At 37.1% G+C, this 17405-nt stretch overlaps 1 protein-coding gene across 5 annotated transcripts in view; it reads left to right on the top strand.

Annotated features, from left to right (window-relative positions):
• CFAP91 (cilia and flagella associated protein 91) overlaps positions 1-17405 on the top strand; it is a 71287-nt gene that overhangs the window by 41816 nt on the left and 12066 nt on the right. The window contains exons 14-19 of one of the 5 annotated variants that reach the window (XM_054482763.2): positions 261-482; positions 3421-3569; positions 4116-4207; positions 7232-7393; positions 8593-8668; positions 15437-15490. In XM_054482763.2, coding sequence (XP_054338738.1) covers positions 261-482; positions 3421-3569; positions 4116-4207; positions 7232-7392 — 624 coding nt within the window. In that variant the 3' untranslated portion in view covers position 7393; positions 8593-8668; positions 15437-15490. Of the gene's footprint in view, positions 1-260; positions 487-3420; positions 3570-4115; positions 4208-7231; positions 7394-8592; positions 8669-15436; positions 15491-17405 lie in introns of all 5 variants that reach the window. The other 4 variants (XM_054482764.2, XM_054482762.2, XM_054482761.2 and 1 more) reach the window with 4 other exon arrangements.

Here is a 17405-nt window from a genome sequence, read left to right on the forward strand (position 1 = left end):
TAAATCCTTTTGCTTATTTGAGGGCTGTGGTCCATCAGGGACTGATCAAACAATCTACTTTCTCGTGCCTCAGTTTTCCTCTGTTTCCTCATAAGAACTTGATTGGTTGGAGCCAATCAAGAGATAATATTCCCAGTAAAAATTAAATGCATTCTGAAAGTGAATTGACTGCCAAGAGTTTTGAGTAATCCAGCGCCTCTTCTAATAATCACCACTCATAGTGGAATTTGTGTCCCTAAAGTTATGTTATTCTTTTCAAGGTGTCACTGGTTGAAAACCATTTGGCTGGACTAGAAGGAAGGGCACTAGCAGACATGTTTGACTTCCTGTCCAAAGAGCTGGTGAGACTGCAGGAGGAGAGGAGGATCCATGCCTTTGTCATGCTGGCTGAGCGCCAGCGGCGGGTACGAGAGGCTGAAGAGAGTGGTCGGCGCCAGGTGGAAAAACAGCGCCTGCGGGAGGAGGACGAGATATTTAAGGAGGCAAGTAGGGGCAGCTGGGTGTATGGACGCTGCCTAGAAGGAGCCAAGTCAAGCCAAAGGAAGCTCATTACATAAAATGGCATTTGGCTTTTGTTTATGCATTGGGTTCCTACTGTATGCCAGGCACTCTACAAAGGCATTGTGGGCAACTTTGGAGGAAAAAACCCAGACACTATCCCTTCTCTTCTAAAGCTTAAATAACACATAATACGCATGTGTATAGAATTAGAAAATGTAATGAGTTCCATGAAGGAAACAAATAGGGCCCAGAGACACATTTTAAGCCAGTTACTTCACTTGCTGTGTGGAGCACAGGCTGGAGGGAGGACAGAGGGGGAAAAAGGCGGCCAGGAAGGAGCTGTTGAAGTAATGAAGGCCAGAGTGAGAGACAGGAAGTCGAGTATTACATCCAGTGTCAGGCTTAAGCAACTGGAAGATGATGGTATTATTTCCTGAGGTAGGAAAGTTGAGAGAGGAATAAGCTTAGGGGCAGGGGAGGAATCAGGAAATCAATTTATATTTCGTTTGGGACATCTAAGCAGAGGTATTGTTTCAGTAGATGGATCTACAAGATGGAATTTAGAAATGAGGGTTTGGCTGAAGATGTAAATTTGGAAGTTGGTGACCAGCTTCTAGCCTCCTACCAATGTTAACACACTTTTCTTCAAAAAGAGTGACTGAGATGTAGAAATTATTGCCAAATCAGAACTTGCCATCCTTTACCTAATATCACTAAGGAAGAATAGCTGGGGATGAGAATAAGAAGAAATGGAACAGAGGAGCTACTATACACAAAAGCAGAGAAAGGAAAAAGCTGGTAAAAAAAAAAAAAAAGCTTCTTAGGAAGATATCTTCTAAATGGGAATGATGTCAGAGAACATAAGCTCTGTCTAGCAAGGGCAAGAAAGGGTTAATATAGCCCTTCTAGCCTGATTTAAGAACCACTTAGGTAAAAAATGTACCCAGCTATGGACCCACAGATTCGAATATCATCCACATTTTAATTCTCAACCTTCTTAATTAAAATATAATGACTGTTTTCCATCCTACTTCCCCAACCTCCATTCAAACAGATTCTCTTGAAGAGAAATATGCTTGCACATAAATTATAAACCAGAAATGTAATATTTAATAAATTTCCAAAATATGCATCTAGATAGTGAGAAACATAGATATAAAGTCATAGACTCATCTTTAAATACACATACATTTTTGAAGGCACACACATGAGGACATATTTACAAATATAATCTGGTGTGCACAATATTAGCAAGACATAGAGGAACACACATAGCCACACGTTTCCTTATTCATATACATACACGCACAAACGTGTCCAGAAATTTACACATTTATGAAGATATACATAAACACACAGGTACATATATGGCTATGGATGGACCATAGTAAACTTTCCATCTCTCTACTATTACATGACTGAGCTGTCTAATTGATCCATATAGATGCAACTTGCTTCCTGAATAAGAGGGTGGGCTCTATGAGAGCATGAATATTGTATATTCCCTTTGTGCCTTGCACAACACAGCATAGATCCCTGTACCTAATAGGCATTCAGCAGATATATTTTGGTTGGTTAGTTGTTTGGTTGATACTGTATTAAACTGGCCATTGAGACTCTCCCATAGAGAAGGCATAGGGATTGAAGGTTGATGTTTTACACATAGGTGTACAGTATCGTATACTCAGAATTGTGCCAAAGTGCCAATCCAGAAACAGGTACTGAATTGTTACTGAGTCCCAGGCATTATCTCAGATACAAAGCTACATTTAGACATGAAATAGAAAAATGCCCTACCTCTAAGAAGCTGATAATCTGTTGAGGAGACAGCATACTTAATACAGGCAAAACTAAGTATGCCACAGTTGATGCTTAATCTTTCTATATACATACACCAGTAAAGCGGGCAAAACTAAACTACTTTGCTTATGGTTACACATATCTAGGTAGCAAAATTATAGAGAAAAGAACGTGTTCACCATGAAAGTGGGAAGGTGCTGTGGTAAAGGAAGAAACCATGGTGGCCTTCTGAGATACTGGCAGTTACTATAATACATGGGTTCTGACTTTACCCTAATTCATTACACTATACATTTATGTGCTGTGTACTTTTTATTTTGTTTTACTTTTCTAATCTCTGAGTTTGCTTGCAATGCACTTTTAAAATCTGTATCCTATTTCATGATTTCAAGTAAACCTTAAAAAGAAGCAGTCAAGGGCTGGTATGATAGTTCAATAAATTCATTAGAGACCCAGGATCCTTCTAGCTTTCTGCTCTACTATTCCTAGGTCGTAGCCCTTCTGGCAATTTAAGATGATTGCTGGTGTTCCAGCATTATGTCCTCATGAAAGGAGAAATGAAGAGAGAAAAAAGGAAGCCAGGTCTTTCCCTTTAAGAATCCTTTCTTTGGTCAGAACGTGGTCATATGGGCAATCCAGCTCCTGTGGGTGCTGGGAAATGTAGTCTTTATTCTAGGCACCTGTTTGCCTAGCTAAAATCCAGGGGTTCTATTATGTAAGAGGAAGGAGAGAAAGGACATTGGAGAATACCTCCTAGTCTGTGCTACAGTTAGGTAGTTTGACCAAGTCACGTTGCTGGTAAGAACAAAGCCAGGATTTGCACCAGCGTTATTGACTCTGAAGCCCATGATCCTTCAGCAGTGCTGTCTTGCCCCCCCACCCAATAAGATCCATACTTCTGAAATGGGCTAAATGGGTGTGGGCTGCCCAGAGTGAGTAGGTAGGTGAATGAGAAATAGACTGATGAGATGCTAAAGAAAATGAATGATTAGTGAAGGGGCTGTTGACTTAATAAATGAAATATATGAGCTAGAAAAAGTTAACCAATGTTTGTGTATTTTTCTTGTGTTGTTTACAGCAGCATACCTGTTTTAGTGAGGGTATTATTGTTTTTTGCAGGTAGTTAAAGTTCACCATAGTACTATAAGCTCCTACCTAGAAGACATAATACTGAATACCGAAGCGAATACTGCAGAAGAACAAGCCAGGGCAGAAATAGAGAAGATGGCTGAGAAAATCAATGACATTGCTTATGAAATGGAAAGCCGGTGTGTATCAAGAGAACAGATTGTAAAATGGACAGCCCATTTGCTGGTACTCGTATATATTTTTTCAAGAGCTTACAATTTCACCACCAAGTAGAAACAAATAACTCATACTTCAGCGTCCATTGTTTTATTAACATAACTCTTGAGAAGCCAATATGTGTATACCTCCGTATGTATTCTCAGTTATCCTCTGCAATCTGGATTACTCTCATTGTTTACTTTAAGAATACTCGGAAGCATGAAAACAATGTGAATACATGTGTGCAACATTACTGGGACTTCATCCCAAGGTTGTTGGCTTCTATGTATAAGCTGTGTTTCCAACATTCCCTTCCTGGCAGGCAGGGTAACTGAAGGACAGGGTGAAATCCACATTTTTTTGTGGAGTTAAACAAACTTGCCAGGAATGTGATATTTCAGATCACTTAATCAAGGAAAAGGTGATGGTGGGATTTGAATGGAGTTGCTTACACAGCAGGAAAGCGTAAATCAGCAGCTCAAGTGAAAAAACCAAAGAAATAATTCAATTTGTTTTATATTTTTTAGCCGAACCTATCTTCAGTCAGAGGAGATTGTTGCTGAGTTGGTTTATAGTTTTCTGATCCCAGAGGTGCAAAAATACTTTGTCAAAGAAAAAGGTAAGCCAATGTAAATGCTTTACTTTAGGATTTTTTAAAGATGTAAATTATTTTCAATATCCAAGAGATTTAAAATTAAACAGAGGGATAAGGAAATTTCTGAAGGAGGATCACTGAATTTTCTTATTTCAGAGCTTGTCAGGTTCTCTTCATGCTGTCTGATTCTAGAATATAATCAACTCTAGTACAGATGGGTTGTAGTTCTAAGAGTGACAGTATCAAAATCCAAACCTTGTTTAAAAGGATGTTCCCAAGCTTTCAGAAGAGCTGTATTTTTAAATTTTTTTTAAAAAGCATAAAACAGATATTGAGCATATAAAAGATTTTCACATCGTAGCAGCCTTTCAGAGGCAGGACACATGAACCGTGAATGTTAAAAAGGAGGGGTGCTAGAAAGGTCTAAATCTACCCTGCTGCTCTGCCTGCACCCCAAATAGCTTATTTCTGCTGGAACTCCATCCAAGTATAAATATCCTAATTTATCATTTGTCACCAGTGGCATGTTTTTAAATATTGATGCTTTTAGTCAGTAGAGAAAGAGAAAATACTATCTTAAACAGAAAAAATAAGATTCTTCCATAGCTCTGAGACCGCTGATGGCAGGCTTGATCCTAGACAGAGGGGTGCAACCAGGAGAAGACCAATATTTAAGTGAAATAGCAGCTCAGAAGCATTGAAAATTATACAGGGGAATTCCAGATGGGCTTAAGCAGAAAAATGCTTAACATTTCAATTTGCTTAATCAGGGATAAAGAAATGGTGGAGTTCTAACACATTTGGAGAGGACAAAGAAATACCTGATTTTTCCATTGCATGCTTGTAGTGTAATTTTTAAACCAGTACCCCCTAAGGATAAGCATTTAGTTTGTTTCCAGTTTGTTTTCCTGTTACTAACAGTGCTTCAATCAATATATTTTACACATATCCCGGCCATGCTTCTGAGAGTAAATTCGTAACAGTACAATTGCTGGGATATAAGGTATATGTATTTTACATTTTGTTAGATAGTACCAAATTTCCTTACGAAAAGATCGTTCTACCAATTTGATATTACCAAATTGCCCCACAAAATGATTGTTAACTCACATCAATAGTGTATGATAGTGCTTATACAAAAAATTAATTTTCAGATCAAGTAATATATTTCTGTGTCACATTATGTTATAAAAGGACCTTATGTTTTCTAGGACCTTAAGAAAATATGCAACTCCTTTCCACTTCTCCTGAGTTCAAAGTGAGGCCAGCCTGCTTCAAAGCCATTACACCCTTGGTTGAATTCCACCCTAGGATTGAAAGAGAGGCGGAAAACTGGGTTTAATATTTACTAGTTTGTGGCCAGGTGCAGTGGCTGAAGTCTGTAATCCCAGCACTTTGGGAGTCTGGGACAGGAAGATCACTTGAATCCAGGAGTTGAGACCAGCCTGGGCAACACAGGGAGACCCAGTTACTACAAAAAATATTTTAAAATTAGCTAGGTGTGGTGGCGTGCACCTGTAGTCCCAACTACTCGGGAGACTGAAGTGGAGGATCACTTGAGAGCAGGAGGTGCAGGCTGCAGTGAGCCGAGATTGTGCCACTGCATTCCAGCCTGAACAACAAAGTGAGACCCTGTCTAAAAAAAAAAAAAAAAAATTTACTAGTTTGTGATCCCCTCCCCCACGTTGGGAGTCTGAGTTGAGGATTTGGAGGAAGACTTGAGCTAAAGGAATCCAGTGGAACTTACTGGGCAAGTTGAGTGAGTCCTTAGCCTCTTCCCTTTATATTTTTGCCAAATCAAAAAAGCCATGTGAACAGGGAGCACACTAGGACCTTTTTTCTCTCTGTTCAAATGAGAACCATATGTATTATATATACACTCTTTACCCAAAATTAAGATAATATTATATACAGACGATTTTGAGGTATATCACCTTTTGAAAAGCCAATGGTCAGAAAGACCTTAAAGATACCTGTATATAGATATAAAGTAATAGTAACTGCCAAATTTTAAATGCATGCTAAGTTCCAAGAAGTTCACTAAACATTTTTAAATGTACACTATCTCAATTTCTTTTAAGAGTTGTAGGTATATTCTCATTTTTCACTTAATGGAAATTAGCTCTTGGGGACATATGACTTGCAAATTTGAACCATGGTCTGTGTGACTCCAAAGCCCCCACTTTTTCAACCATATTACTGTGAAGTGCTAAAAACTGCTGAGTGAATTACCCTATCTAAACTAGCTGATACCCAAACAGCAAAGAATCCACAGTACTTCTTATGGTCCTTTACTAGCTATTTGACTTTAGGTAAATTACCTAATGTCTCTGTGTCCGTGTTTCTTCTTCTGAGAATGCGGATATTAAAATACTATGTTCTAGGAGGACTAAATGAATAATTACATGTCAACTGCTTAAAACGTACCTGGCACAAAGTAAGGACAAATGCTAACTGCTAACATCATCGTCATCACTACTCCTTTTCCAAGGGCTTAGGTGCTTACCTGATAGTGAATATTCTTAGAATTTGGAGCTAGGACTATGTTCTAAAGCCATGAGCTCGTAAACTCATCATCAATCAGTAGGTCCCTTCCACATTAAGAACTAAGGGTCAAAGAGAAGTATAAGACAATGTCTTTATTTGTAAGTTATTTACACTCTAGATATCAAACAAAATGTAACTCACATGAAGTGCTTCAATGCTGAATAGGTTGATAAAAACTCAAGTGTGGTAAGTGGTAAATCTGGGCTGTTGTAGTCAGAGGAGACTTCCTGGAGGATCTTGGACATGAGCTTTCCAGGTTTTGGAGTGCAGGCATTCCAGGTGAGGGAAACTGCTGAGGAGTGGAATGGAGGCAAGCCTGGTGGGAAGGAGTATGACTGGGCTGAACCAGAGAGTGGGAACAGAGGGAGCAGAAAGAAATTAGATTTGGGTTGGGTTTACCTTTAGTTTGCAAAATTATTTCTATCATGACTCTCTTGAAACATTTGGGAATGGTTTTGTTCAGACTTTCAGAGTGAAAATTTTTCTATTACTTTGGCACAGTGAGGAACGCACAGCGGAAACATATTCTTGCAGCCCATCAGATCATCCACAGTTACACGGAAAGCATGGTTCAAAAGAGATTAACTGAGAGAGAGCAAGATGAGGCCTCAAATGCTGCCATGTTACTTGAGAAAGAAACTCAAAATGAGAACAACAGCTAAGGTAAGTTTGATTTTCCACCTGGAAAAAAAGCAGAGAAAGGAAGAAAAGTGGCATTGTTCAGCTTTGTGCTGTGCTCAATGATAATGTGAAGATTGCTGTTTAAGAAATGGAGGACTTCCACTTAAATTGGCACATTTCCTCTAGGTTATGGCATCTACTGTTGAGATTATTAGAAAATTAGAGTTGATGTTACAGCAATTAGACTCTTGTGATACAAAAAATAGGACTCTAAATTATTTTTATGGGTTCTTTTAGCATGTGTGTACCTCGTCAAATGAAGCTATAGAATGTATCAGTGTTATATATAAACAATCTTGTTCTTATGGAAGTAGACAAGGTATGCCCTAATGCATTGTTCTAGCTGTAAGCATGGCATGAGACACAGAGCCTGCCCAATTCTAGCTCAGACACCTTCTGCAGTGCCCACAAGGGGTTGGTCTTGGGCTCAACCAAAGGCTGTCATACTCACGAGACTAACATAGACCATATTTGGCATGAATGTACTTAGAAAAATATAAGACAGGAAACAGCTTCCAGCAAGGCAACATCAGACATTTCTCTTCCTGTAGGAGCCCTTGCCATAGCCATACAGAACACATAGCTATTTTCTTTAGTCCTTAGTTTACGGAGTGCAGATACAATACAAGGAAAAGAGGTTCACGCCGGGTGGGTACAGGAGCTGCCCTGGCGTAAAAGCTTCACACCCCAGGAGCTGGAATCTCTTGTAATAATTCCATAGGCATAGCTTCCAGGGTCCCCACCATGGATTTGCCCAGCTACAAAAGTCAACATACTCACAGAAACTCAAAGCTGTGGTTTTCTATTAGGTATTCATTCCTCCCAGTTCAGATGGAATTTGCCAATCAGGTGTCATTTTTAGGTAGTTCAAGTTGCTTAGTAACACAGTTGACACATATCACCTTATCAGTTTACTAGGAGAACAGAGCTAGGGAGTCAATTGAAAGTAAAATTCTCATGAGAAGGGGAATGGAGTGAACTTTTTGTTTATACTTTCTCCCTCAACCCTTTTGTGGTAGAGGCACATCTGCTGCTGTTTTGCCGTGAAGGTATACCAACCATCAGGTTGGGGAAAGTACCAGGGCTAGGGAGAAATTTTAGTTTGGCATTCAGAAGTTTTGTGTATTGGCCAGCTCTGCCACCAATTGCATAATCTTATACAAATAATTTCTCTACTTCAGTCCTTGGTCCAATAGAATGGAATCTTAAGTCTCAACCAAAAGGAATCATGGAAGGAGGGTTGAGATGAGAGGGAAGGTAAGAAATATTGCAGAGAGAAACCTAATAAGTGACTCTTAAATATCAAACTGTGGCTGTAAATTACAGCAGAAAAACTTTTGTCTTTAATAGTAAAATAACCTCTGAAATAATTGAAAATATAAAACATCTATTACATGTAATGTTATATATTGTCTATAAAATGTAAATTCAAGGACCAAAGCATTTGGCTACCTTATTATTGTGATAAAAGCAAGCCTTAAGGTTGGGGTAGTCATTTTTCTGACATGCAAATTTAATAAGATTAATAATTTACACAATTTGCATTGAATGCATCTGCCTTTACTTCTGATTATGATACCTACTCTATGACATCCAGAGTGACCTGTGAAATCAAGCCAGGGGAGAAAAAAAGTCATCTTCTATTTTATACTTAGTGAAAGTAAAATATATTTCATTAAAGCCTATGTAAAGCATATATGATAATTATAAAATCTAGTTGCAAAAAAGTCTAGTTGTCAGGCTAACTACAGACACTCAACGAAGATGATCAACCAATAAATTAAATGGTTGGAACATGAAGCTTAGCTGTCCCCAAAGTATATCCTCCCTCTTCCTTCTTACAGAGGGAAGCAGAGAACGACAGATGTGAGATTATTCAATGATGTCTAGAGAAAGGGGCAGTAGGCATGGGCCACTGATTTAAAATATGTATTTAAAAATACATATTTTTAATTAGCTTGAACAGAGAGCTAATAAAGTAGCGAAGAATTTCTGGGCCAAGATCTGGAGAAAATAGAAATTTAGAGGGTTGGGTCTGGCATTTGGAGCTACTTTTTTCCTGGAAGAATATGACAATTCTAGAAAATGTGGCTGAAAGGCTGAGCAGTATTTTTAAAAGCTTTGCAAAACAAGGGGGACAAAAAACTTGAGTCAAGGCTGGGGCCCTGGTAAACCTTCTTCGTTTGGGTAGGGAATCTAAAAGTCTATGCCCTAGTGGTAAGGGTTAACTGGAAGTAAACTATCCCTGGCATATAATATAGTTTAGCTTCTAATCATCTGAGTGATTTTAAAAATCTCAATCCCAGAAATTGAACTTAACGAGATCCTTGGTTTCTATTGCCTCAAGGAAACTGCCAGAAATAAAATGTAAATTCTCTTTACAGAAAGTTAACATTATTCTAGACCTCTATTTTCACAATTTCTAGAACACAACCAAGAATATTCAGGTACATGAGGAAACATGACGATCTGAACAAGCGGCAAAAACAACAGATGATAGAAACAGACATAAAAGGATCTAAAATATTGGAATTGTTAGACCCAGACTTTATTTATTTTTTCCATAAGTTATTGGGGTACAGGTGGTATCTGGTTGCATGAGTAAGTTCTTTAGTGGTGATTTGTTAGATTTTGGTGCACCCATCACCAGAGCAGTATACACTGCACCATATTTATAGTCTTTTATCTCTCATCCCCTTCCCACTCTTCCCCTCAAGTCCGCACAGTCCATTGTATCATTCTTATGCCTTTGTGATTAGACACAGACTTTAAAATAACTATGTTGACTACTGTGGACTTCTATCCACCAGAACTATTAGAAAATACATTTCTGTTGTTTAAGCCATCTAGTCAATGGTGTTTTGTTATGGCAGCCCCAGTTGACTAAGACAGATTTTGGTACCAGGAGTCGGGTACTACTGTAACAAATACCTAAACGTGTAGGAATGGCCTTGCCACTGGTTATGGGTAGAAGCTGGAAGAGTTTTGAGGTACATACTATGTATATGGACATTGAGGGTGATTCTGGTGAGTTCTCAGATGGAAATATTGAATATGTTATTAGAAACTAGAGGAAAGGTGACACTTATTATAAAATGTCAAAGACCTTGACTGAACTGTGTTCTAGTGTTTTATGGAAGGAAGAACTTGCAAGCAATGAAATTGGATATTTAGCTGAGGATATTTCTAAGCAAAGTGTTAAAGGAGCAATTTGGTTCCTCCTGACTGCTTATCATAAAATGTGAATGGCAAGAGATGAATCTAAGAAGGAAATGTTAAGCAAAAAGATATCAGAATGTGAAGATTTGGAAAATTCTTAGCTTATTCATATTGGAAAAAATGAAAAAGCTCTTTCTGATGGGAATGCTAAGGGTAGGTTAACAGACATTTGATAAGTGTATGAGATCATATGAGCAGAAACATTGCAGGATGAAGTTAAGGAAGCCTATTGATTGGACTTCTTGAATTAGACAGGATGGGATGATAGAACTATTCAGCTGCAAACATGCACTATTCTTCAAGAAGAAGGAAAAATGATTCCACAGGAGATCCAGAGATCATCAGGGCCATTGTCCCAGTTTCAACAGCCAGGTGGCTTTCACCATGAGCTTTGGAAGAAGGACCACCCAGTGGACCCCAGCTCAGCAGAGCTGTGGGGTGGGACCCTGGGTCAGCAGAGCTATAGGGACAGGACACTTACCTAGAGCCATGGGGATAGGGTATTGTAGAGTCAAACGGGCAGAGCCATGGGAATGATGCTGCCACCCCAGTGGGCTTAGAAAGCAAGACACTAAGCCAAAGAAGACTATACTCAAGAATTAAGATCCGGTGGAATTTGCCTTGCCAGGTCGTGGACTTGTTTAGGATCCATCACCCATTTCTTTCTTCTGATTTTTCCCTTTTGGAAGGAAATATGTCTCCTATGCCTCTCCCACCATTAGCATTTTGGAAGCACATAGTGTGGCTGGTTTCACAGGCTCATAGCTGGAGAATAATTTTGCCTCAGGACAAGTCATAGCTTGAGTCTCACCCGTACTTCATTTGGATAATATTTATGAGACTTTGAACTTTAGACTTTAGAGTTGATGTGGGAATGAGTTAAGACTTTTGGTATTGTTGGTGTAGAATGAATGTACTTTGCATGCAAGAAGAACGTGAATTCTACCTGGGGTAGAATGCTATGGATTGAAATGTGTCCCTGAAAATGCATATGTTGAAGTTATAACCCCCAGTGTGGTATTTGGAGACAGGACCTTTGGGAGAGAATTAGGTTTAGATAAGGTAATGAGGGCAGAACCCTCATGATGGGGTTATTGCTTTTATGAGAAGAGACATCACAGTGCTTCTCCTCTCCTTCCTCTCTCCCACTGCCATTCTCCCTCTCTCTCTCTGCTATTCTCCCTCTCTCTCTCTTCCTTTCTCCCTCTCTTCCTCCACCTTCAATGTGAAGACACAGTGACAAGGTGGCCATCTAGATGACAGGAAGAGAACTCTCAACCAAAACTAACCATGATATCACCTTGATCTTGGACTTGTAGCCTCTTGAACTGTGAGAAAAGAAATTTCCGCCGTTTAAGCTATCCAATCTATGGTATTTTGTTATGACAGCCTGAGCTAAGACACTTACTCTGTTCAAAGAGTAAATGCCAATATTGAAAATTTCAAGAGAACTGGACATAATAAAAATGATATAGCAGATTTGAAGAAAATAGAAATTCCAGAATTTAAAAATACAGTAGCAAAAGTGAGAAACTCAGTGAATCTCTCCTCAGAGATATTTAGAAAGAAGCACAGAAAGACAAAAGGATAGAAATTACAGAAGAGAGAGAAGGATAGATTTAGAATAACTTAATGATTTAGAAAAGGAGAAAAAGTGAGTAGGCATGGACCACTGATTGAAGAAATTTGACTACTAATATGTTGGGAGATCATATGGAATATGAATTTTCCAAAAACGGTAAAAGACTTGTTTTCAAGAAGACTTCTTAACCCTAAGCAGAATAAATAAAAAGAAAATGATACCTAGATACATCTTAGAATACTAATACTGCTGAAAGCCAAAAAGAAAAAGAAAAACCTTTAAAAGCATTCAGAGAAAAATGATAAATTACCTTCATAAGAGCAATAATTAAGCTGACAGTTGACTTCTTGTCAGAAACAATGAAAGCCAAAAAGATGGAATGATATGTTCAATATATTGAAATAGTAAAATAAAGTAGGATTCTAGGCAAACATATTCTTCATGCAAACATATTCTTCAAGAATGGCAATGAAAGACATGTTCAGACAAATGAAATTAATAAAATTTGTCACTAGGAGATCTGCAACTCAAGAAATTATTAAAGGGTACTTTTTAAGCAGAAGAAAAGTTATCCCTGTTGGAAGGTTGGAAATAAATTTAAGGACAGGTATGTGGATTGGCTTATTGACTGCATAAAACAACAATGATAAGAAACAGCAATAATAGGAGCAATGCAGTTATAAAGCAAAAGAGTAATGTATAAGTCAGAAGAGGGCTAAATGGATTAAATTGTTCTAAGGCACTTGCATTGTCTAGGAGGAGGATAAAAGTATAAGTTGACATTGATAACTCGATGATCCATGGTAACTCAAGGATACATTTTGTAACCTCTAGGGTAACTCCGAAAGGATAGTAAAGAGATACATGACATCTAAACTAACAGAAGAAAATGGGATTAAACTTTCACAACACTCAATACAAAAAGAGGATAGAAAGGAGAAAAAAGGAAACAGAACCAATAGAAAACACTGAATAAAATGGTAGATGTAAACCAAAATTTATCATTGAGTACATTAAATGTAAATAGACAAAATATTCCAAGTAAAGTCAGAATTTACCAGACTGAATAAAAATCATACTAAATTATATGCTGCTTGCAAGAAGCCTATATAAAATCTAAATATACAAAATGGTTGTAAGTTAAAAGATTGAAAAAGATACCATAAAAACACCACCCGTAGAAAAGCAGATATAGCAATATTCATATCAAAGAAAACTTTAAGGCAGAAAGTATTAGAGAAAAAGAAGGACATGCCGTAAAGATAAAGGTCTAACTTATTGGGAAGATATAATGTCACAATTTAAATATGCTTAATAGCACAGCCTCACCCTAAATGTAGCAAAATTTAACAGAACTGCCTGGAGAAATAGACAAATCCACAATAATTCTGGGAAATTTTAATCTTTATCAGGAACTAACAAGCAAGTGGAGAGAAAAAAACATTTAAAAATGAAATATTTGGCTGGGTGCAGTGGCTCACGTCTGTAATCCCAGCAATTTGGGAGGCCGAGGCAGGTGGATCAGTTCAGCTCAGGAGTTCGTGACCAGCCTGGACAACAGGGCGAAACCCTATCTCTACAAAACATAAAAAAAAAAATTAGCCAGGCATGGTGGTGTGTGCCTGTAGTCCCAGCTACTCAGGAAGCTGAGGCAGGAGGATTGCTTGAGCCTAGGAGGTAGAGGTTGCAGCAAGCTGAGATCATGCCACTGCACACCAGCCTGAGTGAAAGAGCAAGACCTTGTCTCAATAATAATAAAAATAAAATTAAAATAGAATATTTTAGATACATAATTTTTAAAAACTTAACCTAATGGACATTTGTAGAATATTACGCCCAACAACTACAGAATGCATATTCTTGCCAAGGGCAGAGGGACATTACCAGGGGAAAGAGAAACCAGAGGAGTTGTGTGGGCTGGCATGATGGATTGGGGTGCAGAGGAGCCCCCAGAGTAAGGCCAAATTTTCCCATATAATGTTAGCGTTAGGTTTTCAGTAGGTACCCTTTTTCTGCTTGAGAAATGTTTGAATTTCTCGTGTTATTTAACCAGTTATGTCAGTAATAAAATTCACTCAGTTCCACGGACTTAACCATTGACACTTCTGTAATTTTTTGTTTTATGTGGGTTTTTGTGTATGTGTGTTGTTTGGTTGGTTGGTTGGTTGGTTGGTTTTTGGTCAGAAAGATAAGCTGAATATTCTGACTTGCACCATCACACTGACATTCAGTGGTTCAGAGTGGTAAAGTTTCAGTGTGATTTTTTTCCAGCTCAGGGCCAAGACTGAGATTTTTCTAAGTAAGGACACCATCTTCAGCTACTATTACAGAACACTGAATGGCTATGGAAATTGGCTATTGCTGCAGACTTGGTAATATTTTTTAATGAATCCATCCTAATGTTGCAAGGCAAGCAGAACTTACATGCAGAGCTTATGCTATGGTAAAGTCCCTTCATTGGCAACTAACATTATTTGAATCCCAAATAACATACTTCCTATGCTATGAAAAGTTAAAACAAGAAGGAAGATCTTCATTCCTACATATATTTGCGTTGTATGTATTTTCTGAGCCTAAACTACTTTTCTAGTAGCATTTTTGGACCTTGAAACAAGTACAAAGGAAATTTCAAAATCTATTTATCTGCAATGGAAGCATGTTCATCTTACCTTCAATTGGAAGTAATTAATCTGTATTGTAATGACATGCTAAAAAGAAAATATCAAGAGAAGAATCTAATGGAATTCTATAAATGCCTTCCAAGCAATAAATATGGATATTTATATAAAAGTATATAATTGTGGATGGATACCAGTATTGGCCATACTGTTCTGAATGAAAAGACATTTTCAAAGATGAGATAGGGATGAGATGAGATAGGGGAAAATCTCATTTTCAAAGACGAAATGAGAAAGAGGAAAATCTAATTACACATCACTATTAATAAATGAACATTTGCAATCAATTTCAATGACTTGAACCCAAATTAAGCAAAATGTTATTCCCCCAAATAAGAATTCCATTCTTTTCATTAAGATAACTATATTACAAAAAGCTATAGTCAATTATTAGTAGTGTATTTTGAATTTTATCAAAAATGTTGTGAAAATTTGTTTTCTCTTTTGTTAAATGAGTATCCTTGATTTTGTCATTTGGCTCACAAAACCTAAAATATTTACTATTAAGCCCTTTTCAGAAAAAGTTTATCATTCCTTACTCTACAGCAATTACAATGAAGTAGAACTAAATATAACGCATGGAAGAATCTCACAAATATAGTAAGTACTATAATAAGCCAAATCCAAAAATAATCCACAGTACGAATTTATTTGTATAAAGTTCAAAACCAAAAACATTAAACTATAGTGTTTAGGAATGCATACTTAGAAAGTTAAGGTATAACGAAAAGCAAGAAAGTGACTACTGTAAAAATAAAATGAAAATCAGAATAGTGATTACTTTTAGGAGGTAAAGAGAGGATTGTGATTGGGAAGGGGTAAATGGGAGCTTATGGAATACTATTTCCTGACCTGTGTGATATTTACACAGATGAGTACTGCACATTAATTCATTAGGCTGCACATTGCTTTTAGGTACTTTCCTATATGTGTCATATTCCACAGTTGAAAGTTAATAATACAAAAACATATGAAAGTGTAAAACTCATTGATAAAAGTAAGTACACAGTCAAATTCAGAATATTCTAATACTGTAATGATGGTGTGTAAATCACTTTTATCTTTAGTATGAAGGTTAAAAGACAAAACTATTAAAAATAATATCTACATATCTACAATAATTTGTTAAGGGATACACAGCATAAAAAGATGTAAATTGTGAAATTGAAAACACAGATGTTGAGGAGGGTGGATAAAAAGTGTAGAGTTCTTGCATGCAATCAAATTTAAGTTGTTACCAGTTTAAAATAGCCTATTGTAACTCTAAGGTGTTTTATGTATTCCTCATGGTAAGTACAAAGCAAAAAACCTATATTAAATACACAAAAGGTGAAGAGTAAGAAATCAAGGCATGGCACTAGAGAAAGTCACCTAATTACAAAGGAATACAGCAAGAGAGGAAGAAAGGAACAAGGACCTACAAAACAACCATAAAACAATAAGCCAGATGATAGTAGTAAGTCTTTATCAATAATTACCTTGAATGTAATTAGATTAAAGTCTCCAATTCAAAGACATAGAGTGTCTGAGTGAATAAAAACAAACAAATGAGACCTAACTATGTCCAGCCTACAAGAGTCTCACTTCACAGTTTAAGGACTCAAATAGACTGAAAGTGAAAGGATGAAAAAAGATACTCAATGCAAATGGAAACCAAAATAGAACAAGTGTAGCTAAACTTACATCAGATAAAATAGGTTTTAAGTAAAAAACTATAAAATGAGACCAAAAAGGTCATTGTATGGTGATAAAGGGGTCGATTCATCAAGAGGCTTTAACAATTATAAATATATGTGCACTCAACATTGGAGCCCCTAAATATATAAAACAAATATTAATAGATACGAAGGGAGAGCTAGACTGTAATACAGTAATAGTGGGGACCTCCAGTATCCCACTTTCAGCAATGAACAGAACATCTAGGCAAAAAATCAATAAAGAAACATCAGACTTACACTACACCTTAGACCAAATGGACCTAACAGGAATATATAGAATATTCCATCCAGCAGCAGCAGAATACACATTCTTCTCAAATACACACAGAACATTCTCCAAGACTGATGACTGATAATAAGCCTAACAAACTTAAGAAGATTGAAATTGTAGCTAGTATTTTTTCCAACCACTGTGGTATATAAAATAGAAATCAGTAACAGGAGGGATTTCAGAAAATTCAGAATTACATGGAAATTAAACAACATGGTCCTGAACAACAAGGACTCAAAGAAGAAATGAAAAGGGAAATTAAAAAAAAATACCTTGAGGCAAATGAAAATGGAAACACAAGACATAATTATGGGATGCAACAAAAACAGTTCTAAGAGGGAAATTTATAGCAGTATGTGCTTGCATCGAAAAAAAAGAAAGATCTCAAGTAAACAACGTAATATTACACCTCAAAGAACTAAAAAAAGAAGAACAAACTAAGCCCAAAATTAGTAGAAGGAAAGAAATAATAAAGATTAGACTAGAAATAAGTGAAATAGAGACTAGAAAAATAATAGAAAAGATC

The sequence above is a fragment of the Pongo pygmaeus genome, chromosome 2 (genome assembly GCF_028885625.2).
Source record: "Pongo pygmaeus isolate AG05252 chromosome 2, NHGRI_mPonPyg2-v2.0_pri, whole genome shotgun sequence".
Taxonomy (NCBI): domain Eukaryota; kingdom Metazoa; phylum Chordata; class Mammalia; order Primates; family Hominidae; genus Pongo; species Pongo pygmaeus.